The following is a 24,771-nucleotide window of genomic DNA, read 5'->3' as shown; positions in this document are numbered from 1 at the left end:
ATCAGAAGTGTTTGAGAAATTTAGGATATTTCAGTCACATGTTGAGAAACAAACTGGCAGGTCAATTAAAGTATTGCGTTCAGATAATGGAACAGAATACATAAATAATGAGATGATGAAATATCTAGAATTGAAAGGGATTCAGCATCAAAAATCTATTCCATATACACCTGAGCAAATGGGGGTAGCTGAGAGGAATAATAGAACTCTTGTAGAACGTGCAAGATCAATGTTAACTGATGCTCATCTTGATAAAAAATATTGGGCAGAAGCTGTTCAAACTGCTAATCATTGTAAAAATGTTTCCCCTACAGTGGCAGTTACAGGTATGACTCCTTATGAAAAATGGAGTGGAGATAAACCAAACTTGGAGTACTTGAGAGTTTTTGGGTGTCGTGCATTTGTTCATATCCCTAAAGAAAAGCGAACAAAATGGGATGCTAAGGCAAGGGAAATGATGTTTATAGGGTATTGCCAAGATAGGAAAGGTTATCGTTTGATAGATCCTGTAACTAATGAAATAATAAATGCGCGAGATGTACATTTTTTAGAAAATCAAATGTATAATCTAATGAATGATGGTAAGCCTAAATTTTATGATGACTCTTTATTCAGTGGGAGTATATCTAATTCTTCAGACAATGAAACTAATGGTTCCAATAATGAAACAGAAAGGTTAAGAAATGATAATGCTGAAACTGATTTGCCAGATAATGTTGTTTCTCATAGTGATGAAGCTATTGATAATAACACAAATATAGGCAATTCAGTTGATAATTCTCCGCCTGTATTGACTCGTCCATACAGAGAGACAAAAATTCCAAATCGTTATCAGGATTTTGATATGGATGGTATGCCAGATTTGCAAATGCCCAATTTAAATCGTATGTGTTATGTAAAAGCTTTGGCAGCAATGACAAACGATTGTTGTCTAGAACCTAAAACAATTGAAGAGGCATTGAAGGGTCCTGATGGGAATCATTGGAGAGACTCTATAACTGAAACTATATTGGGTCATATCAAAAATAAAACGTGGGAAATTGTAGACCAACCTAATAATAAAAACATTGTAAACTGTAAATGGGTGTTTAAAATTAAGAAAAACTCCAAGGGCGAGATTGAAAGGTATAAAAGTCGGTTGGTAGCTAAGGGCTTCTCCCAGATTGAGGGGATAGATTATAATGAAACATTCTCACCAGTTGTTCGTTATGTTACATTAAGAGTTTTGTTAGCATATGCAGCTATTTATGATTGGGAAATTGATCAAATGGATGCAGTTATGGCTTTTGTGCAAGGAACCTTAGATGAGGAAATTTATATGAAAATACCGGAGGGTTTTAATGAATACTATGGAAGAAATCATGAAAAGAAGGTTCTAAAATTAAATAAAGCATTAGATGGCTTAAAACAAAGTGGCAGGCTTTGGTATCAAACTTTGGAAAAGGGTTTGGTTGAAATGGGATTGAGACAAAGTTCTTTTGATAGTTGTGCCTTTATTAAAAGAGATCAAAATGATCTAGTTATAGTAACCATTTATGTTGATGATTTGTTAATTTTTAGCAATTCTGTAAAGCTTAAAAACTGGGTTAAAGATGAACTTAAAAGGAGATTTGAAATGAAGGATTTAAGTAATGCAAATTATTGCTTAGGAATTAAAATTGAACGTGATAGAAAAAATAGGTCCATAAGCCTGAATCAAACTCAGTATATAGAGAGTATGCTTTGCAAGTACTGCATGCATGAATCACATCCTGTCGCAACACCTCTGGACTGTAACAGTTCATTAAATAAATTTACAAATAGTAATGTGGATATGAGGAAAATTCCATTTCAAGCGGCAGTTGGAAGCCTCCTTTATGCTGCTCAGGCAACTCGGCCAGATATAAGTTTTGCAGTGAATTTAATGTGCCAATTTTGCAACAGTCCTAGCAAAACACACTGGACTGCTATAAAGCGTATCATGAGATACCTTAGAGGGACCACAGGAGCCACGCTAAGCTATACTAAAGACCATGGTGATAACGTTATTGGATACTGTGACTCCAATTATGGAGGTGACGTAGCAGATAGAAGATCTACTAGTGGGTATGTTTTCATGATAGGTGGTGGAGCTGTGTCATGGTCTAGTAAAAGACAACCCACAGTTGCAACAAGTACAACAGAAGCTGAATACATGGCTCTGTCTGCTGCTGCCAAGGAAGCTATATGGCTCGGAAAAAATTGTGACTGATTTGGGAATTGCACACGCTAATGGAATAACTGTGTATTGTGATAACAATGGTGCCATCAACCTAAGTAAAAATAATATGTACCATACACGGAGCAAACATATTGATATCCAACATCACTTTGTGCGGGAAGTGATAAAGAGTGGTCAGATTACTGTGGAACGAATGCCAACTGCTAAGATGATAGCAGATTTTTTAACAAAAACTGTGCCACGAGCAAAACACGAACTGTGTGCTCAATCAGTGGGTTTGACACTATAACTGATCCAAGCTGATATTTTAGAACTTTGGTGGATATAAGTGTTAGATTATTTTATGTTTATAACCAAGTGTTTTTTTTTTTTTATATGTGTTTTGTAAACATGATTTAGATATCTGTTTGTTAATTTATGTGCATATTAATCAAGTTTCTGGTTTGCTCTGTATATTGTGTGCATAATTTAAAACTAAAGTGGGAGTGTTAAAATGTTAGTTTTTAATTATACAATGTGCCAATAGATGGCAGCATGAGCAATTCTGTATGCTATATATAGGTGTGCTCACTAAATAAAATTACTTCTCTTCCTGCTGTCTCCAGCTAAACAGGTATGTGATTGATTCATTTGTGTCTTAATTCTTGCTTCGCTGCTCTTATATTTAACTCTGATTTGTTCAAAATGACTGCAGTTCCACATTCGACATGCATTCTCGATGGAGCAAGGTCAACCATTCAAATACGGATTGAACCTAGAAAATCCATGTTTTTCATATGACCAGTTAGTTGGACCCTCGGGGGGGGGCACCTCGAAATGAGGATGAGATGCTTCCGGCATGGTGGTTGGATCTCGCCACCCTGGAGGGTACACTAATAGGTGGGGGATCTGGCTCCTCCCATCGATGACGGGACGTACTTCCTTCGGGGAGGGTTGTACCGTGGCCGGTGACGGCCCTTAGGACTCAACCACAGTTCCCGCCAATTGCTGTTGCGGCGGTCTGGTCATTCAGTTTTATGGTTTAAATCCGTGTGCCTTAGGGCGGGTCGGAGAGTTAGATGGTTGACTTGACCAGTTAGTTGTATGTCAGATGTTTACGAGTCAGACAGCCAAGAAATTTGTTTTTGCTAAAGACAGAAAAATGATAATAAAGTTAAAATATATATACTTTTCCTTGATCTGTCATTAAATTTCAATGAATGTATTCATTGTCAGTAAGAAAAGTAACAATTTTTTCTATCATTTCTAATTAAACAAGAAAGCTATTTCAGATTTCAAACGATATTTCTAAAATTATTTCTTCTGCAGCGGCAACGCGCTGATACTTGTTAGTGTGTTTATTAAATGAAGACTTTAAATAGTTTTCATATCCAAAATGTTTCTAAAAAATTCTACTGGGTGCCAATAATGATAATTTTAAAAATATCAGGTATGCCTATTAAATATTGTTTCATGTTATGTAGAGGCGGTGGCAGAGGTTTGTCTCCCCCGGGGGGGGAGAAATCCCGGTAGGGGAGCATGTACAATTCTAACTCATAATAATTAATTTTTAATTTATTAATGGAAATTAAGTATTATTTAGCTTTTTTATATTCAGGTACTTTCAAAGATATTTGTAAAAATATTCTAAATGTTCTCAGTTTCTTTTACGAACCATCAAAAGATAACGTTTGAATCTTTTTTTTGGGGGGGGGGTGTATTGTACTATCTAATTTTTGAAAAAATATAGCTATGTTCCATTCTAGAGTGTAGTATATAGATAAAAATACAAATTATGCCAAAATAGCATGTCATATTAAATGGACAAAAGTGTGCTCTTAATCAAGGAAGCTATATAAAATGAATGTAGAAACTAAATTAAAAAAGTTTATAAAGGAAACTTTTTGGAAATCCAGAATAATAAAAATATATTCGAAATTTTTTTCCCTCCCCCCGAAAAAAATAGCGTAATCGTCTACCTCAAATATTTTATATAAAAAGATCAACAACGAACAGGAATTCAGAAGTATTTCGAATCCGAGGTGAATAAACGCGTTTGCATAGCAAAAATTTGTTGTCTATACTTCAAACACAAACAATACAGAAAGTGAAAAAGATGCAATGATGTTGTTGTTTCTTAAGAAGGTAGGAGACAAATGTTTTCTAAATATGCGTACAAACTTACTATTTTATGTAAGATATGAAAATTGGACTACTTAAGCATTAGGTTTTCCTTGTATTTATTTTTCAATGCACATTTAAACTTAAAGAATCAATGCATTTTATTAAAAAACAATTACATCTTGAATATGAAGTCCTCTAACTTCATTTTCAGGCACATGTTCTTATGATTAAGTACTTTTGCCCTCGAAGCTATTGCAAGCTAATATTCCTACCAAAATGAGTTCACTTAATTTTTAATCTGCTATCAAGTGTTAAGTAATTTGAAGTGCAAAAATCACTTGAAAACGCGTTATCACCCCAAATGCTTTGATATTATTTTAAGGATTAAAATAATAATTGTCCCAAATCAGATGTGCCATCTGATTAAGAAGTAAATTAGTATGTCAAGAGTTTAATTTGTTATACATAAATATTCTATGAAAAATTATTTTTATCATTTTATCAAGACATCTTTATCCAAAGTTTATTAAAAATTTAGAAGCACCTGAAATTATATATTTAATTGAAAGAAATTGAAAGGCATAAAGAGTAATTGAAAGAAAAAATGAAAAAGAATATTTAATAAATTTGCGTTCCCCGATTAAATAGTTATAATATTGAATGCAAAATTCGAAGAATTTAGGTAGTGTTGCAGTCCGTAATATTTTCTTTAGTGTAATAAATGTAACCTGTCAATTAGACTGCAAGGAACAGATATTTTTTTGTTAAATGAACTTACTTTACTGCCATACAATTTACTTATTCCAGTGATTTATAATGAATTCACATAATTTGCATGCTCAGCATGCATGTTGCAACCCTCAGCATGCATGTTGCAGAAGAGTGTCGAGAGCAAAGAGTATTTTATTAAATTTAGTTTAACCATTAACTAGGTTTTAGTCAGAAAATTCTCACAGTGAAATAAATAAAATAAGTTTGCCAATTTCTTATCGAGGAAGTAAAAATTAGATAAACAAAATGATGATTAATTTTAGAACTATATTCATTGAATTCTGAATTACGGAAAGCAACTCTATCACCAGCTTCATGTATAATATAAAAGTATATTTCCCTAATAATTCCACTGGGAGGCAATCGAAATACTTGATAAAGACTTTTTTTTGTGTGTGACCTATGATAACATCTGATACGAAAGACAAAGATTATTCAACAAAAATGCAGCATCTTATTCATTTACCAGAGGGGCCGCGGTGACCTGATGATAAGGTCTCGGCTTCGGAACAGGAAGGTTTCAGGTTTTTGAGGCTCGATTCCGCCGAAGAAACGTCATGTAAGCGGGTCTGGTGCACGTTACATCAATCCAGCCAAACATCCTACCGCTGGTGGGCGTTTGTAGAAAGGGGATGCCAGTTCAGGTGTCATTCTCGTCGTCTGACTGCGGTTCAAGATTATGAGATTCGTTCTAAAACAGCCCTATTGTTGTATTAAAAATGGGACGTTAATGTAACCAACCATTCATTTGCTAGCATAGTGATTATTCTAATAAATATAGTGCAATTATAAGCTGAATGAATGATATTTAAATCAGATGTCTAAAAATATGCGGACTTAACATCGTCTGTATCCATCGCATTGAATTCTTAGTCGATCGATCAAAAATGTTAAGCAGAATTGAGAAACGTGATATTCTCCTGTCATCTTATCGGTTATGTTGCAAAACATAGTGCAAATTGCATGTAAGTTGAATGAACGACAAATGAATCAGATGGCTAAAATTCTGCGAACATTCATCGCGTTCAATTCCTAGTCGACCGTCCAGAAATTTTGAGGCAAAATGAGGTATCTTATTCATCTTGTATGATATATTGCCAAAAGTAATAAAAATTATAAGCTTGACGTACGATATTTCAATCAAAAGCCTGAAAAACCTGCCTACTTAACTTCAGTATTCGTCGCATTGTGCTCATAGTCGGTTGATCAAAAATTGTCCGCAAAATGTGGTATCTTATTGACCTGTCACCCTATCAATTATTTTGCCAAATATAATCAAGCCGTTACTTGGATATTTCGACTGTTTATAACATATCAACTTTAAAGTTAAATTATCATATTCGAGAATGTGCAGCTCTTCACAAATATCCTGAAGTGGAGAAGACTTTCGCTGACCAAACTCTCAATGTCTTGCCGACAGGGGAACAATTGTCCCCCTCCCCTTTTGCTAAAACCGCCACTGATGTTAACTTTTCACACCTTTTTTAAAACAGAACTATACATTTTAATGGGCACCTCGAAATGAGAATGAGAAGTTTCCGCCATTGTGGTTGGTTCTCCCTTCCCTGGAGGGTACACGAAAAGGTGAGGATCTCGCTCCTCCCATCGATGACGAGATGTACTTCCTTGGGGAAAGGTTGTACCGTGGACGGTGATGGCCCTTAGGATTCGACAACAGTTCCCGCCAGTGTTGCTGTTGCGGTGGTCCGGTATTATTTATCCGTGTGCCTTCGGGCGAGTGGGAGAGTCAGTGATATGTGCTTCTTGTTGTTGATTCACTTAATTTGCTTAAAGAAATAGTATAATGAAATTCATTTTCATGATATAAATAAATAAATAAATGAAAGGGAAAGAAAAATAATGTTTTCTAGTAGATGACTATAGATTAGAGATTCCCCTTTTAAATGTATGTCAGAATTAAAATTGAATTTAAAAGGTCAATTCTGCCTAAATTTCTGAAGAAAAAAAAATTTCCAAATAAATGTAATTTACATTTTGGCAAAGTTAAAAAAAAATTATTTTACGTATTTAAATCTATAGAATTATCGCTATATTTTTGCTAACAAATTTCATGCGAGACTTGAAATATAACATCCACCCACTCTCTCTCTTTCTCTAATATAAAATTTCCTGATAAAATGCAAGCTTATAATATGGTGGGAATTATTATGATTGAAGCTGAGTGAGTGTTGATGTATCATATAATATGAAATATTTTTATTCTTATAAAAATTACTTGTACAATTTTGGGTGAAAAAGTCATTCTATAGAAACCTTTTAGTATCATAATTACTAAATAATTGGATACCCTACCAATTATTTTTTTACATTCTATGAATTATTTTTAATTCTTCATCTCTGAAACATTTTTTTATACATGCCTTTCATGTTTATTGTTTAATGTTTTACTACTTCGAGGATTAAATGAAAAACATAATCTACATCAAAGGATCTTAATAGAAATGTTGAACTTTCAATTGTTTGCCTGAATCAATGGGCCTAACATCAATTCTTTAAATTGTTTGATTTTTAAACCAATGTTTCTTGAAACAAGGTTGAAATTATTTCTTGGTGTGTCTATCAGGTTTGACAAAACAATATTCATTAAAAAATATTTTGAAAAGAATGAGAAACAATAAATTTATATTAAAAGTATTCATCCATTTAATGTCCAAGAAGCTTTTGAGCTATTCGAAAATTACCATCAGGATACCACGACATGCATGTGGGGAAAAATCCTGAGGTTTCTTCCACTAGCAAATGTTATAGATAAGTAGCTTGAATGTAAATTAATAATGTTGAATATGAAAATAATATGAGAATGTGTTTGATTTTAATTTCAGACACAAGGTGATAGTTAGACATGTTTAACTGCTTACAATCTAATATTTAGCAAATATTAAGTGGTATTGTGAATATATTAAATTACATTATTGCTTGTGCATTATTTTATCACTTTGACATGAATTTTATAGTTTAAAAGGCAATATTTTTTACTATCTTTTGCAGGAGATTTGTAGGATTTGGTGCTCTGCAACATCTGCTTCTTATAAATGACTCCAAGTTTTTTTATAAAAAAATAATTAAATGAAATAAAAAATTTTTTTGTAATCCTTGTCTTGAAAATATATTATTTCAATTATGTTTCATTGTGATTTAGTGCTTTTGATAAATTATGTGAAATTTTTCTTTGTATGAAGCAGATGTTACATTTTATTTGTGCTGACTTTTTATTTTATAAATAAAATAAAAAAACATTTCATCTGCATGATATAGAATTCATTTGTCTTGTAAAAAAAAGCGAAATTTTATGTCGCTAGTTTTCTATTATGAAGCAAAAAAAAAAAAAAAACTTTATTATTTTTCAGTATAATTTTTGCAAGTATAATAATTTTTAAGCTAAATAAAAAAAGAATAGAAATTTTGAAAAGAGTAGGAATTCTGAAAGAAAGTTATATATAAACATAATAACATGTTATATATATAACATGTTAAGACAGTTATTTGACATATATAACATTATGCCATATATAACATGTTATATAAAGCAGGTTCGACGATAGAGAAGACACTTTACATTTTTAATTTTGTTTTATTCTCTTTAATCCATCCCGGGAAGGCACAATTTATTTACAAGAGGCACGCCCGCTCTTTGCGGGAACAACGACAGACAAAGCAAGAAGAGAGGTAAAAGAGGGAGAAATAAATTATCCCTGTCTTATATAACATGAGATTTCTGACACATGTCAATTTTGATTGGAATTTCTCACACGTGGCGACCTTGAAAAGAGAAACGGGGGGATTTTTAGAAGAATCTGTTTACATCTGCGATTCTCTATTCATTCACTCGGCACGTGGGGAACGATGACGCACTCATTTTACAAAGCTTCAATTGAATTAATTAGAATTGAAATTAGTTTATGATTACATATATACATACATGTATAATGTAGGCATAATTTTTTTGAAAGCAGATGACAGTTTCGAAGACAGCGATGAAAGCGATTCGAGTTCGTTTTATTATCTCCCGAGAGGCAGGAATGATTTATTTACAAGAGGCGTGGACAATCCTTTCCCTTCACGCGGAGAGTGTGAAAGTACAAAAGCAAAGCTTCTCTTGAATTAATTAAATAGAAAAAGTGGAATGGGATTAGGAAATAAGAAAATATTTTAGTGTGAAGTTACTATGGGCTAAATTAAGATAAAACTTTGGAAATTAATTAAATTGAAATTAGAGTTTAAAATATCATTACAATTTGTCATCCATCGCAAGATGTGGGAGTGCGTCAGGGGCTTTTGACGCACAGATATACCCTACCGTGGTGACCAAGTAAGAGGTTAATATTTAAATTTATTTCAAAAGTGATACGTAAGTTTAGATGCATATTAATAGAGATACCCAAGTTTCCCTTACCTTTACATCAGTACAGAAATTCCATTCATCGTTTTATATTAGAAGTATAACCAGACTAAGAATTATATTTGTGAAAATATTTTATAAACTTAAATAATCAAACAAAGTTATTTCGACCTTTTTTCTGTTGAAACTCAACTGTTGAACCTAATTTGATGAGATAGTCGCTGGCATATTTACCTTTATTATTCTTAATTGCTAGGAACTCTGACTCAACACGATTATTAAATTAGAAATAAAGTATTGAATTATTAAATGAAATATCAATATACTTATGATTTCAAATAAAGTATTAGGAATTGAAAATAATATGATTCAAAAACTTCAAGTGAAAAACTTGGAACTGAAAATAATAATTGTAAGATTCAAAAATATCAAGTGAAAAACTTGGAACTAAAAATAATTGTAAAATTGAATGTTTTCACTAAAATATTTGAAACTAAAAATAATCGATGCAAGATTGAAAGATGTTATACAAAACACTTGTAAATGAATATAACAAGCATGAGATTCAAAATACTTTTATGATAAGTATTTGGGAAATATATAATATAAAACATATTTGGGTTATTGAAAAGAAAATGTATTTGGAAACAAGTATTTTGACACAGTAATAATAGAGGGTAACTTAATAACCGTCAGAGGTGTAAAAATTTCCTCTGAGGTATTTACTACATTATTCTAACTATCACGTGCCATTAGGAAGTGTATAAGAACTTTGGTCATTTACTTTTATACATTCAAAAGATTTGTATGCATATTAAAACATAAAAGCATTCTGGACGCAATAAATACCAGAGTGTAGTTTAAAAGAATTCTTAGCTGAGTGGTAAAAGAACGCGTTATTTTCGAATTGTTTTTCAAAAGGTGTTATTTTCACATTTTTTTTTTAATTCAACGGATGTTTTTATTTCGGTATTAAATGAAGATTTAAAACATTATCTCACCTATTACTGAATTGCATTGACATCTATATCATGTAAAAAATGTCATAATTGCGTTCATATATACACTATGTATGTCATATATTACTATGTAAAAGAAATTACATTCGAATATATAACATATTATTTAATTTTGCCAAAAAAAATGAATTGATATTCTAAAAGTACATAGAAAATTAGATGAAAAAAAAATAAAGATGTTTTTTAAATTGTTAATGCCAGTTCTTATTTAAATGGTTTAGAATATAAATTTAAAAAAACTATTTTCTAACTTATATTATAAATAGGGATTGCTATACCGGGATACCGAATACCGGAAATTTTTTAAATTGTCTCCACTATATGTTCCGGGATCGCCAACATTGCAAAATAGTATACGTTTTTGTTTTTATGTCTCCCTAACGGACGAAATTAATTAGCTAATTAATGGCTTAATTAATTGCTTAGATCTAAATTAGCGAAACATGGATTATCCCTGAAAGTAGATAGTGTATCCATAACGACTAATGGAGAAATAGTTATGAAAAAAGTTGGAAAGTTGACTAGTGCAAATCAGCAATTGTGCTATGCTTATTGAATTAAATTAGGAGTAATAGATGTATTATACCAAAAAAATAAAGAACAGACGAATCCAAATACTGTGGATATAGAAACTTCGGATTCCAACTTTGAAGAGAGTAAGAGTGAGAATGGTATTGACAATGATAATGAAAATGAAGAAGATATTGCTAATGAGATAGAAATATTAACCCATCAAGAATTGCTTCCTATAAAAATAATTGTTCGAAAAATTGTTAAAATATTTAAACTTTCCCCTACAAAAAATGCCATATTACAAAAATATATACTAACTGAAAATAAAACCCAGTCCAAAAAGCAATAATCGATTTAAAACTGTAAATTAATTTTTCAGATAGTGAATTCGACTTAAATTCCAGAACTATATCCGCTCTACTTCCAATAAAACTGACTATAGAGGCATTATGTCGGAGAGGTTTTAATTTATTAACAGCTAATGCAACAATAAATTTCATGTTGCAGTCATGAAAGAACAGTACACATGACTCTCTGAAGAATTATATATTACATTGAAAAAGAAAATAATCAATTCAAATCTAATTAAGTTTATAGTAAATTTTCTTAAAATTTTTTACCCACAAACCTATCCACATTTTGAATAATTCGGTTTAGTTATCGAAGATTAGGATGACACTAATGTCGATAGTGAAAAGGAATTATCTCTTGAACAAAAATTAGAATTAGCGATAAATAAAATAATAATAAAAAAAAATCTACGAACCAAAATACAATACAGACATCAGCTATATCCAAAACCATCCGACGGGAAATTGATTTTTTTGAAGATGAGGGATTTAGAGGTAAATACTTGGAAAAAGTATATCGCGCATTACTAACAGTATCACCAACTAGTTTAAATGCCGATAGAGTGTTTTCGACAGCTGGTCATTTTCACACAAAATTACTTTTCAGGCTTAAAGACTGTACAATAAAATGCATTATGTTTTTTAAGATCACATTTCAAAAATTTGTAATAGTACCACAGACTGAATAGTGATATTTACACTTTTTTTTTTGTGATTTAAATAAATAAGTTGTTCCTTTATTTTTTTGTGATTCTTTATATACTGTTATAATTTATAAGTTACATATTAGTTTTTGTGATATTTACACTCTCTTATAAAACTGGCAAATAAAACAAAGAAACACCTGTGCTTTCTTTCTTTTTCTAAAACCGGTATCCCGGTATTAAGATCTAAAAAATACCGAATACCGGTATTGAAATTTTGGTCCGGTATTGCAATCCCTAATTATAAAATATCAAATATTTGGTGATGAAAAAAAAAAAAAAATACATAAAGTCGATGAACAAAACGCTTCACGCTAAAAAGTGTCAATACATTAGAATGAAACTCTTCGGCCGGTAGAAAATGCAGCTTTTGGTCGGAAAAGCGCAAGGCAATTGCTGAGTAGAACGATGACAGATTTATTACTTCGGACACCAGGAAGTAACTTCCCCTCAGTTTGGAAGAGTCCATGTTTTCCAGAGACACGCCGAGAAAGTCTGGATGTTAAAAGGAGTACCGCTTGAAAAGTGCTTGGATATTAAAGAGTTAAATGATCATTCTATTGAACTTTTTTTTTTATATAATCATGGGGACAGTGCTCCTATGTAGTCTTTAAACTTGGTTTACTGTCACTCCCTATTGTATTACATTACAAGAAAAGTATTTTTCTGATTTAGAGTTCATAATATTAGGCAGAAAAAAGTATATTTCTTCCTGCGTCCTTGAATAGGGGTAGCGCATCTTCCACGTGATCTGGGTGTCCCGGGTTCGAATCCCGGTTCGGGCATGGTTGTTCATCTGTGTTCTTTCTGTGAGGTGTGTGAATGTGCCCCCCTGTAAAAAGGGGTTTTGCAAGCGAATGCATGATTTTCATCTTCATATGAGCTAGAAGTCGGACTTCTGCCCTCGGGTGCTCAGGGGTCTTTACCCTCAGAAGCTACTGAACCACCTTTCCGTGGTAACGTGGACACGATATCATCATCAAGTATTTTTCTGTTGCCTGTCGTATGTACTCTTCCTAAACGGCGAACGCTAACAGAATAAATTTTTGCATTATTCTAATATTCAGTTTTTAAGTCACTTCTCTATTTCCTACTTTCAGAATTAATCAGAGTTGCCACGCTACAGGGAAAACACATGGAATTTTAAAAATCATCTATAAAAACCAGAAAAATAAAAAAAATTCTCATAAAAACCGGAAAGATAAAAAGAATTTTAAATGCTTTCTGTTTTCCCCACACTTTAAAAATACGAATTTCTGAAGATTTCAAGAATAAAAGATCGTAGCCGTAGATTCCACAGACGAAACAATACCATTCGGGATTGCGTAATGCGGAAATTCACCCCTTTCCTTCTGTCTCCCCCCTTTTTTTCTATATAGATAAGTCCAGTTTCGATTTGCGAGACGATTGTTCTCTTTCCATGTGATTCCCAAATTGCAGCTAATGACATGCGCGAGACTTCTGTAACTGCATGAAACAATAGAATACATTTCTCTGATGGCATTAGCAGCATTTAATCTGCGGAAGCAACGCGTTGATGGTTACTAAACCATACTTGAGTTTGTTTATTATTTGAGAAACTGTGAGCTTATTCAAAGTAGATCAGAAATTTAAAAAAAAAATAAATAATGAGCTGCACAAGATCCGTATTTAATATGAATTGGACGGATAAAAGAATCAATCCTGATTTTGCTGAAGGTGATCTAGAAGTTCCGCAAAATCCATTTGTTGCGTACTGCTCGGTTTGTACGAAGATAATAAACATAAGTAACATGAGAAAACTGGTACTTACTAGTCACGCCAAAAGAGGAAAATATAAAAGACTGCCTGAGTCATCATTGATGTTGGATAAATACAGGAAAAGGATGGCATATTAAATCTAAGAACGTCAAATTGAATGTCCGAAAATAAACAGATTTCGAACTTTTTAGTTAAAGAACAATAATTTAAAGCTGAATTTTTATGGGCATTTAAGCTTCTTGCGTCAAATTCTTCTTTTAATAAATTCAATATATTGTAAATATTTTCACATATTTTCAATGTAAAGTGAGATAGCTAAAAAATGTACGTTAGGTCATACAAAAATATCGTACCCTATTTGTTAAGGATTAGCTCCATGAAACTGATGACTGAAAAATCGACAGAACTTACAGAAATCGATTCCCAAATATATGAATTGGCAAAAATGAATAATTAAAAAAAGGTAATTTTGCTTTGTTAACTTTTTTTGCTAAGTAATCAGTAAATGATTTGTATCTAGATAAAAATAATATTTTGTGTTTTATTTCACCCAAGTCCTTAATTTTGTGTGACTTGCAGTTAAAGAAAATAAGAGGTGATATATCCCCCCCCCTTAGTATAAAAAGTTTGTCTTGTTAAATTCTAAATTATAATAAAAGAAAAAATGTTTTTTTTTATTTAGTATGTAAATATAAGCCTTCTTTCAATATGCTATTATTACGAGGACTGTTAAATTATTGCTTCCTTTTCTTGCTTTCTCCTGTCATACTGCACATGAGTGCTATCTGCGCATTTCTTCGTAACTTTAAAATACGTGCAGGGAAAATACAGAAATTTTTTTCCCCAAATTTTCCTGTATTTGGCAACTCTGTATATTTGATATGGTAATAAAAAAAATCGCAATAAAACTTTACAAACATTGGACGGCTTCAAAATATTAAAAATCACATTCTTGCTTTTGATTGAGAGAAACTTTGTATAATATTTTTATGATACCGTTTTCAATAAACAAGTGAGACTCGCCCTATTCCGCAAATAGTTTTTGACTATTTTAGAACGGAAAACGATCTCTATCAATTTGCCATAAAAATTCTTCATGACTTTCCTCTAGATTTTAATTTAGAGAAAACTGAACGAAAAGCAATCAAAGAAGTTTTGCTTAACTATTTAATTTCTATTTGTAATTTTCTTCATTTAGAATATTTCCACTAATTTAGAAGAAATATTTCGATATAATTCCCATTTTTTAAATGATCTGACGTTATATCCAGCCTAGAGCAGTTATGTCGTTAGACCTCACAGTTCTACCATGATTTGGATGGAGATAGTCTTGCTTTGCAGGGCGGAAGCTCCGTTGACATCAATGATCTGACGTTATTTGAAAGAGAAATACCCGGCTTGAGCGACGATGATGAAGCAATTATCTCAATTCTGGCAACTCTGATTCTATCGGAAAAAGAAAGTTTCAAATATTCATGTTTCTTACATTGGCACGTTTAGTACCAAATTCAACGGTATTTGCTATTATTGCATTTAATTTTTAAAAACAAATTCAAAAAATAGTTTATTAAGCTGAAAATTATTTGAATTCTCGGAATATTGAAAATATCTGATATTACTGTCATATGTATATAAAGAACTATGCTAATCAGATAGAAAAATCAGAGGAAACATTATTTGTATGTCTAACGACTGCACAAGAAAGGGGGAAAATAATTAAGAAATCAAAAGTAGAATCAGGCATAACAAAAAATTAATCGTCTTAATTTCATTTGTTTTAAATTTATGTAAGTACTAGCTGACCCGGCAAACGTTGTTCTGCCTTATAAATTATTTCTATAGAATATTTTGGCTGTTAACGAATATATTGTAAGTGTGTAGGGATGGGATCTATGACAGAAAGAGGAATGGAACACTGTTGACGATGATCGTCGATAAAAACTAAAAAACACCAACCATTCATTTTCTCAATACATTGTATTTGATTAACGTAATGAACATATACATTGTTTGATCTTTTAAAAGTTAAACATAAAGTGAAAAAAGTAATATATTTTTTTGTCCTAAAGTATAAAAATGAAATAAAGAAAATCAATATTCATTTCGAAGAGCAATTGAGTGTACGATATTTTTTCTCAGTCCATCTTTAGCCAACACAAATAAACTCGATGGTTTCCCCACGCGAGAACATGCCACTTGTGAAAAACATGGTGTGCCCAAATCTAAGTCGCAATCAGACATCGTTTAGCCTTGCGACTTATTAATTGTCACTTCACGTTGATTCACGTTTTTCATCAATTTTTTTAATGACCAATCGCGTGTCATTGCACAGCCATGGTGGGTTCAAAATCCGAAGTAAAATAAGCGGAGATCCAACTTTCAGTCGTAGAAGGTGTGGTGACATACCTGGCAAATCCAGTAAGTTCAAAAATTCTGTTGGATAATTTACAGCTTCGTTAGCATCGCAAACTGCATCGATCAATTTGTATGATACCAAGTCGCCTGACAACGACTGCTGTATCTTGAAGTTTAAATCGTCGACGTCCACATTTTTTTGCTGCCAAAATGGTTCTTTCTGACAGCCACACATGATTTATGTATTTTGTGCTTACATCGGGAAATATGTGGTCAATAAGAGCATTTTGCGAATCAACGATAGTGCAGAAATTCGTGGGCAATTTTATGCATTCAGTATTTTCATAGACAGCAACTTTTCCATCACCGATATCTAACAATTGGTCTGAGAATGTGTCAGCAGATGGAACTTGCAGCATTTGGACGCACTGTTTAATTTTAGATGGACTTTTTCAACATTACGTCACAGTGGCGATGATTTCAAGCGAACGTTGATCTCCTCATCGTACGGTGAACGTGGATAGGAACACCCTAATTAAATAGCGTTGTGAAATATACTTTACGATCTATTCTCATACCTAACAAATACACATAAAAAATTTCATGAAAATCGGTCGAGCCGTTTCGGAGGAGTTCGAACACAAACACCGTGACACGAGATTTTTATATATTAGATTTAATATCAAATTTTCCGGAACAAACGCGAGGCAATCTGTCTAATTTAACATAAAAACAATAGTGTAATTTCATAATTTTTATAAAAGGTAGTTTATATTCTAATATAAAGTAAAATGTTCATTGTTAAATATGCTTGAAACTTTTTGAAATTTTTATTTATTTATTTTTTTTGAAGTATATACTATTTATCAAAACATAAAATTAACAATTACCATACTATCAATTTTTAGATTTTTAAAAATCTAACTTTGATTTGTAACATTTTCAATATGCAAAGTTTTTGCAACATAATTAATTTCACGAAGTTTATATGTAAAAGAATTTACTGAATTTGAAAGTAATTTAAATGTTCATTCAGGCGCGTGCCAAAGGTCCAGGATTTAAAGGAGAATAAATAAACCCAGCATTGCTTTTCATTATTTGGCGAATAAAGCTGTAAAATAGCTGTTAAGATAGTATTCTATATGACCATTTATTAATTTTCCCCGGCTTGAAAAAGAAATCTAATTGTTTCAAAGGAAACGTTTTTTCATGATTTGTTATTTTAAATAATAGGGTGATAATTGAGCTTTTCTTTTTCAATGTATATCAGTTGTCAGCAATAAAGGATCCATAAATTCTTGAATTCATTCTATCATTTGGGGTTAAAAACTCTTCACGCCCAATGTAGCTTCAAATTGACCTCAAGAAAAGACCCAGACTTCCGCCCGATTCTTCCGATTCGAAAATAGATCTTCCCTATAGAAACCTGTTTCTGTAATGCCCGTCATAAACATAGACATTTATCTGGAAGTGTTCTCGTGGTGGACACACAGTAAACACCACCGCGATGCTTCCATAAAGGAATGTTGCTATTCCTGCGAAGAGATTTATTATGATTACTTAACTAATAATTTAATGATTATTTAACAAAAAACATAAAAGAAGCAAGATTATTTTTTTTACTTATTCATGTATTTGGGTATCAATTTCTGCAACTTTTGCAGATTTTTCAGCCATCAGTTTCATGGAGCTAATGGACCTAATCCTTAACATTTTTGTACGGCTTAATGTACATTTTTTTAGCTATTTTACTTTCAGTGAACGTATGTGAAAATATTTCCAATTTATAATTGAATGCATTAAAGACCGAATGTGATGCAACAAGTTTTAATGACCATAAAAGTTCAACTTTAAATTATCGTTCTTGAACTAAAAAGTTCGAAAGCAGCTTATTTTTGGATTTCGCATAACATCTCCTGTATTTCCTTCAGACACAAAGTCCAGCATCAATGAATACTCTTTTGAACTGGTATGTAGTTTTGTATGTCTTCCTCTTTTGGTATGGCTAGTAAATGCCTGCTTTCCCATATTATATAAGCTTATTATCTTCTTTCAAAACAAACAGTATGTTCCATTTATAGTTTTTTTTTTGTCCTTATTAAATCTTGATGTAACAAATTCAGGCAGTTTCTGCGATTTGTCTGCATTCGAGAAGATAGCATTAATTTCTTGGTATTTATTTGGTCCAAAGTGCATAGCATGCTTGTTGGTGGTTTTATTACTTCTATAGTATTACTATTATTTTGTACCGTATCCATATTCAATTGTTTAATTTTGATCATGACTACAACATCGTCAATTAGTGCACAAGCGAATTCCGAATTCATTTTGTCAGGTGGGATATTTTCTTAAAATTACAAAAAAATGAAATGACAGACTACTATGCTTGTAGCAATACAAATTAGAGAAAAACCATTTATAACACTTGCGAGAGAACACATTGTTGAAAACGGATTGAAAGCACAAGGAACGGTGAGAAAGCTACTGTCACTGAATCCGGCTAAAACCGATAGATGTCGCTTAAACCGAATTTCCTCCGCATTCCCTTTATTTGTTGATTATTTGTAGCGCCAAAAAGATTTAAGAATTACAATATACATACTGTATCTGTTTCTAGGTACACACGCTAATTTCAATTCGATTCCGATCTTATCAATTTAGCATCATGTTCTACGATAACCCAGAGGTAAGGAAAATTTACTTTGTTATCATTTATTGTCCGAATTTTCTTTTTTATTTGATATGTTTTAATCATCCTTCACCTTAAACTATATTAACACTATTGCGAGCCGTTAAATGACTATTTTCTTATGACAGTTTCAGTGCATCGTGAAATGCCGATAAGATTTTGTATTACCGGCTTTCTAAGAATTTGTCTTGTTCTAATAATTTTCTTTTTGTTCCTCTGTATCTTAAAACTAAGAATTTTTGATAATTGACATCGCATTAAAATTTATTTTATTTTCAAACGTTATACTATATTTTTAAGTAAAAGTATCTCGTGACTACGAATTTAAATTGGAATTATGAATATTTATTTGGGAATAATTAATGAATTGCTTCGATTCTCTTTTCTTGTTATGATTACAATTAATGTTTTTAGCAGTCAAACTTATTTGTACAAATTATGACATAAGAAATCCTTGTTTTAAAATAATCAATAATCTATTTATTATATAGTAGCATACATCAGTATCGTTTTCTTTAGTTTTGTGTATGTATTTGAATATGCATATCTTTCATTAAATAAATCATTTTGCCCCTTCCCCTGCAAAAAAATTAAAAAAAAAAAAATACTATTCTTTATATCATAAAATAATTAGAAAAGTCAAGCAGTTTTTTGAATTATGTTTTAAAAAGTGCATATTCAACAATATTTATTGCAGTTAGGCCCTTTTTTATGTTTGAATAAGAGAGAATATTCTTCAAAAACTTCTTGAAATAATATTTCTTTTCAAATAATTGGTATCTAATTTTTTTTTTATCATTGAAAAATGTGTTAATATTTTAAATGTTACTATATCAAGTTAGTTTACTATATCAAGATTAATTCCATTGTACTGTCTTGGGCAATGTGACTGTCATAAAATTTGAAAATTGATTATTTTCAAAATTGAAGTGTATCTCCCCAGAGGGCTCTTTTAGATTTGGAAATGAGAAGTTTTTGGTATGATGGTCGGTTCACATTGATAGGTACAAAAATGGTAATGCTGGATTTTTCCTCTATTAGTGATGGTGGATCATGCCTCTGTATGAGAAGTTGTTGTATCTTCTGCTTGTAATGGAGGCTACATTGACCGTAGTGCCTATCATTGTGTGCCTTGCTGGCTCATTCATTTAATTCAACTCTTACTCTATGGTGAGCCTGAGACTCCTTGTCCCTCCCTCCCCCCTAAACTAACCCAATATGGGTGTGGGAAATTTTGAAGAAGACTTGTTTCATTTTATAATAATAGTTTGCCTTGTTAATTATTACCAAATCTGTTGAAATCGAGCATTCCAAATTTGTTCTTGCTTGTTTCAAATCAAAACTTAGCTGAGACATGAATACATTTCACTGAATATGATTACACGCAAATTCTATATTCTGTTCTATATACTAGATTTTAAAAAAATTGAAGAAAACAAGATGTAAACATATTTTTTCAACCTATTTTTCAAATCTGCACATCTTGATCCTTGTTGTTTTAAAAATGTTTAAATTTAAAGAACATTTTTTTTATGTATCTTTTGGCTTGTTAGATTGACAGCTGGTGGGATCTAGAACAGATGTTAGAACAAAAAGCATTACTTTTCTGTTAGCATGATAATTGACAGAATGTAGAAAAATACATCAAAATAGTAACTGTCCTCTACAAAGTTGTCAACAAGCATATTTTATGAATACCAGATATATTTGTATACATCTTGTCTAGTATTCAAGTAATTTAAAAATAATAAACTGTTGTTGTATTAGTTAAGTTGTAAAAAGATTCAAAAGGCCACCTATTTGACATGCTATTATTATGATTTCAAACTATAGAGACAAAACAGACTTCTTGACTGTGAGTAAAAAAAATTGTAAATTATTAATTTGAAGGATGTGCAACTAATATTTATAATTCTAAAACAAAAATAATTTTTTATATTTCTGAAAGTATGTTTGCTCATAAAATTCATAGATATTTTTAATTCATTAATTAATTTCTTTGCTTGATAGATTATGTACGAAAATCCTCCACCCCCAAGTGAAGATTTTGAATATGATTTTGAACCTCCCGTTTTCATATTCCCCAGAGAAGCTCGAGGAATGAATTCAATTGAGATAGATTCTAGCATAGCTTACTTGGTATGTATGATTTTACAAGTTCATAGCATCTATATAAAAATAAAGTGTAGAAAACCAACCCAGGAATAGAATATTCTTTATTTATTGAAAAAAAAAATCAAAATTTTAATTTAATAAAACAATTTATGAAATTAACACATTTTTCAAAAAAGTGAAATACCATTAAGCCTATTGTTTAACAGTAATTTTTTTAGGAATTGATATATTATTACACCAATATACCAACTGAAATGAACTACTTAAGAAGGTTGCATGTCTGATTATTTGATTTGGTCATTAAATCTTGTATTTTTTTCCCTATGTATTTTTAGTTTTTTTTTTATAGTTTGTAATTGTCCCATTTTTTTAGATAAGAAGTGCTTGATAGATATGTTCAGTGTCTTTTATTAAATAAAATATTTTTTATCTTCAATTTCTTTAAAAAAAAAAGTGAGAACGAATATTTTTTTTTGATGCATTTTCTCTTCCGATCAAAACTAAAATTTGATGCTTAAATGCAATTTCAATAACTAGATCACTTAATATATTTTGTTTATAGAAATTGTTGATTTTCATTCTATTGTGTTTACATGTAGTATAGACTAATAAGTGATAAATCTTTTGAAAAATTTGTTAAAGATCAATACCTAGACATTGAAACTGTATATCAAATTTTATTTATTTATGTCATTGTGTTTTTGAGCTATCGCACATGCATATGTGGGAAAATACAGATAGACAGTTTTGAGTGGATTTGTCCCAAAATTTGATTCAAAGCTACACTGAGATACTAAATCTGTATTGCATTTTACTTATCTAATTCCTTTAGTTTTTTTTAAAGTTATCATTCACTTGTACTTGAACAAACAAACACGTTGCAAGCAAAGTTAAATAAAATTTGATAGAAATTTATAATTTTGAAATTAAATCAACATCAAATATTGTTTGAAAATTTTCAAAAACTTTTAATCAAATACTCTATGAATTTCATTAAATATTTTTGTAGAATTATTCTTAATAAAAAATTAACTGAAGCAAAAGGCAGCTATAACAATGTTGAATCATAATGTAAACCATATAACCAATATATTGGTGTAATCATAATGTAAACCATATAATATAAACCATAAAGAAACATACAATAAATGCAAATTGCATGTTCAAAGAGAAAGAATCAATAATTCAGCAGCTACCTGTACGTCATACAATTTTTTTTCTTATAACAATTGTATGCATTTAACTTTTAAAATTTCAAAAAGGGATTTAATTTTTTATGACATTTCTGTTTTTTATTTTGCTATTTTCAATTGAACCAGTTCTTAATAAGCTCCATGAAAACAGAAAATTTTGAGCAGTAAAATAAAAGCTGCTATAGTTGTTTACATTACAGAGAAAGCATCTCAAACATAATTAAAACTATTAGCTAAATCAAATCTAAGTAAATATTAAAAGTTTTTTTTATCACTTATCGCAGTAATTAATTGGTTATCATCTTCAACATTTGGAGAATAATGCATCCAAATTCATTAAGTTTTTGATGAATATGGCAATTGGAAATATTTTAGATATAAAAATGAGGGATTTGAATTTTTAATGTTTGATATCATTGATTTGATTGACCACATCTGGATACATCTTGACCACATCATTGATTTGATAGTTTGATTGACCACATCTGTAAGCACTCTAGTGAAAATGATTTGTTACCTCATTCCCTAAATTTTAAAATATACTCTTGATGCAGTTGAGATTAGCAAGACTTGTTTCAAAACTTCATGCATGACATCGGCATCTAATACAAATATGGATTGATTGTGGCATTTTTTGATATTTCATATGGAAGATAAATTATCTGTGCAAATTTTTTATTTTGTCTGCAGCCTCTAAGCTTTATTTTGCTATAAAATTGATCTATAAGAACTTTCCTTTTTATGTACTTTTTGAAAATATCCTTCACCTAATTAAAGACATTTATGAATAAATGCTCAACCATTGAGTATATAAAAAATTGGCACCAATTAATTTCTTTATTTTACTTTTAATTAACCTATTGAAAAGTAAGAAATTATACAAATTTTACTGCTGGTAAGAAATGAAAATTAATTAAAAATCCTTACAGTTGGATCTTTCCTGCATTCAAATTTTATGCAGTCTGAGTGAGGGGGGGGGGATTTTTAAAAGTAAGCAAAATTTTATATAAAATTAATATCATTTTATTTGAAAAGAAATCTAACATTTAAAACTGCAATATTATTATAGTATTTATTGTGTTTTATGAAGAAGATTTATAATACAAATAAATATATAGTACCTCTAAAAGTGGGGGTTACAAATCAACTATGAGAATTTTATAATTTTTATGAGTATTTTGAAAACTATTTAAGATGTGCTTATAATGTTTTAGAATCTGGCATTTTAGTATGTTAGCTTGGTTTCGATATAAAATTTTTACTATGTTACAAGTCACTTTTCTCATACATTCACATTTAATTGTTCTTTAAAAATGGGAAGTTTGTGTTATTTATACATCTATGATTTTATGAAAAATAATTTTGTTTTAGTTGTATAAAAATTTTGTGAAATATATAAAAGTTTCCAAGATATTGCTGAAAGTTCATAAAACTAATTTATCATTAGAAATGTCATTTTTCAAAACCCTATAACTCTAAATTGTCATCAGCATTTCATAAAATTTTATCAAGTTTAATACCATAACTGTAATGCAAAAATTTCAAGATAGCAGTTAATTAGCTTATTAGAAATAAACTTGTCCTCTTGAATCATTTACATCAAGATCAAATTTGTGAAAATAACATAAAAAAATTAGATGTTCTCTTTTTTTTTGTTGATAACTGTACATAACTTTATAAACCATGATTCCTGCTGATAATTATGGATTCTTCACAGTTATTGAAAAATAGGAATAATTAGTATCTTCACTACTTCTTGAATATATAGTGTTCCAATGAAATAGGTTTATGAACAAAATCCAAAACAAAAACTTTTGCTTTGATAAAAATAAAGAACTTATACACATATTGATGAATTTCATTATTAAAAAGTGATTAATTATTAGTTTTTGTTTTCATGTATACATCAGATTTTTACAATTATTGCTTTGATCTCTAAATTTTTGGTAAAAGGTTATTTTGTATAAAATGTATTTTTCAGAAGCATTTAATATTTTTAGAAATATTTTTGAGAGTTTGGTTACTTAATTTAATTTTGGTGTAATCTCATTTTCTAGTTTATTTATATAATATTGCAGTTTCTGTTTTTGTCATGTTCATTTCTGTTTGATAAACCAGGTTTTAAGTGCTCTTGGGTATTTATGTGAATATATATAATTTTTAAAAAAAAATCTCTGGCTGTTGCTGTTTTATGTGAATAATATGTATTAAAGTGTTTAAGTTCTTTTTAAAAAGAACTAGTAATCTTTCTAAAATTTTTAAGTTCTTTTTTGAAATAACTAAACAGAAAATATATATTTGAAATAAAAATGAATTAAAATTGGATTGTCTTGCAGTTCTGAGATATATTTGTAAAGGTAAAGAGATATATTTGTAAAGGTGCTTTTATAGATTTATTTGAAGCTTTTATTTCCTATTTGCTTCGTAGATTAAATTATTTTAATTTGTCTTTCAAACAATTTTAACTGTATTTGATGGATGAATGATATTTAATGAAATTGCCACAAATTATATGGTTACGAATGTTTGAATTTAAGCTTATAGATATAATGTAAATAATATTAGGCTAAGTCTGATAGGGAGCAAGGTTTAGGTATATTGCTTTCAGAGATGTATTCTGTGTAAAAGATTAAATTGAATTGAACTGTTAGTGAAAGAA

At 30.4% G+C, this 24,771-nt stretch overlaps 2 protein-coding genes across 2 annotated transcripts in view; both read left to right on the top strand.

Moving 5' to 3' along the window:
- The window catches only part of LOC129971518 (nuclear speckle splicing regulatory protein 1-like), a 58,313-nt gene extending 50,002 nt beyond the window's left edge, over positions 1-8,311 (top strand). The window contains exon 20 of the mRNA XM_056085364.1: positions 8,084-8,311. Within this exon, the coding sequence (XP_055941339.1) occupies positions 8,084-8,094 (11 nt within the window). The 3' untranslated portion in view covers positions 8,095-8,311. The remainder of the gene's footprint in view (positions 1-8,083) is intronic.
- A 10,375-nt stretch (positions 8,312-18,686) lies between these two features.
- LOC129972948 (NK-tumor recognition protein-like) overlaps positions 18,687-24,771 on the top strand; it is an 88,667-nt gene continuing 82,582 nt past the window's right edge. Inside the window, exons 1-2 of the mRNA XM_056087273.1 lie at positions 18,687-18,801; positions 20,815-20,943. Of these exons, the coding sequence (XP_055943248.1) occupies positions 18,781-18,801; positions 20,815-20,943 (150 nt within the window). The 5' untranslated portion in view covers positions 18,687-18,780. The remainder of the gene's footprint in view (positions 18,802-20,814; positions 20,944-24,771) is intronic.

This window comes from Argiope bruennichi, chromosome 6 (assembly GCF_947563725.1).
Source record: "Argiope bruennichi chromosome 6, qqArgBrue1.1, whole genome shotgun sequence".
In the NCBI taxonomy this organism is placed as follows: domain Eukaryota; kingdom Metazoa; phylum Arthropoda; class Arachnida; order Araneae; family Araneidae; genus Argiope; species Argiope bruennichi.
Note: the sequence above shows the minus strand (reverse complement) of the source record. Positions and strands in the feature narration are given on the sequence as shown.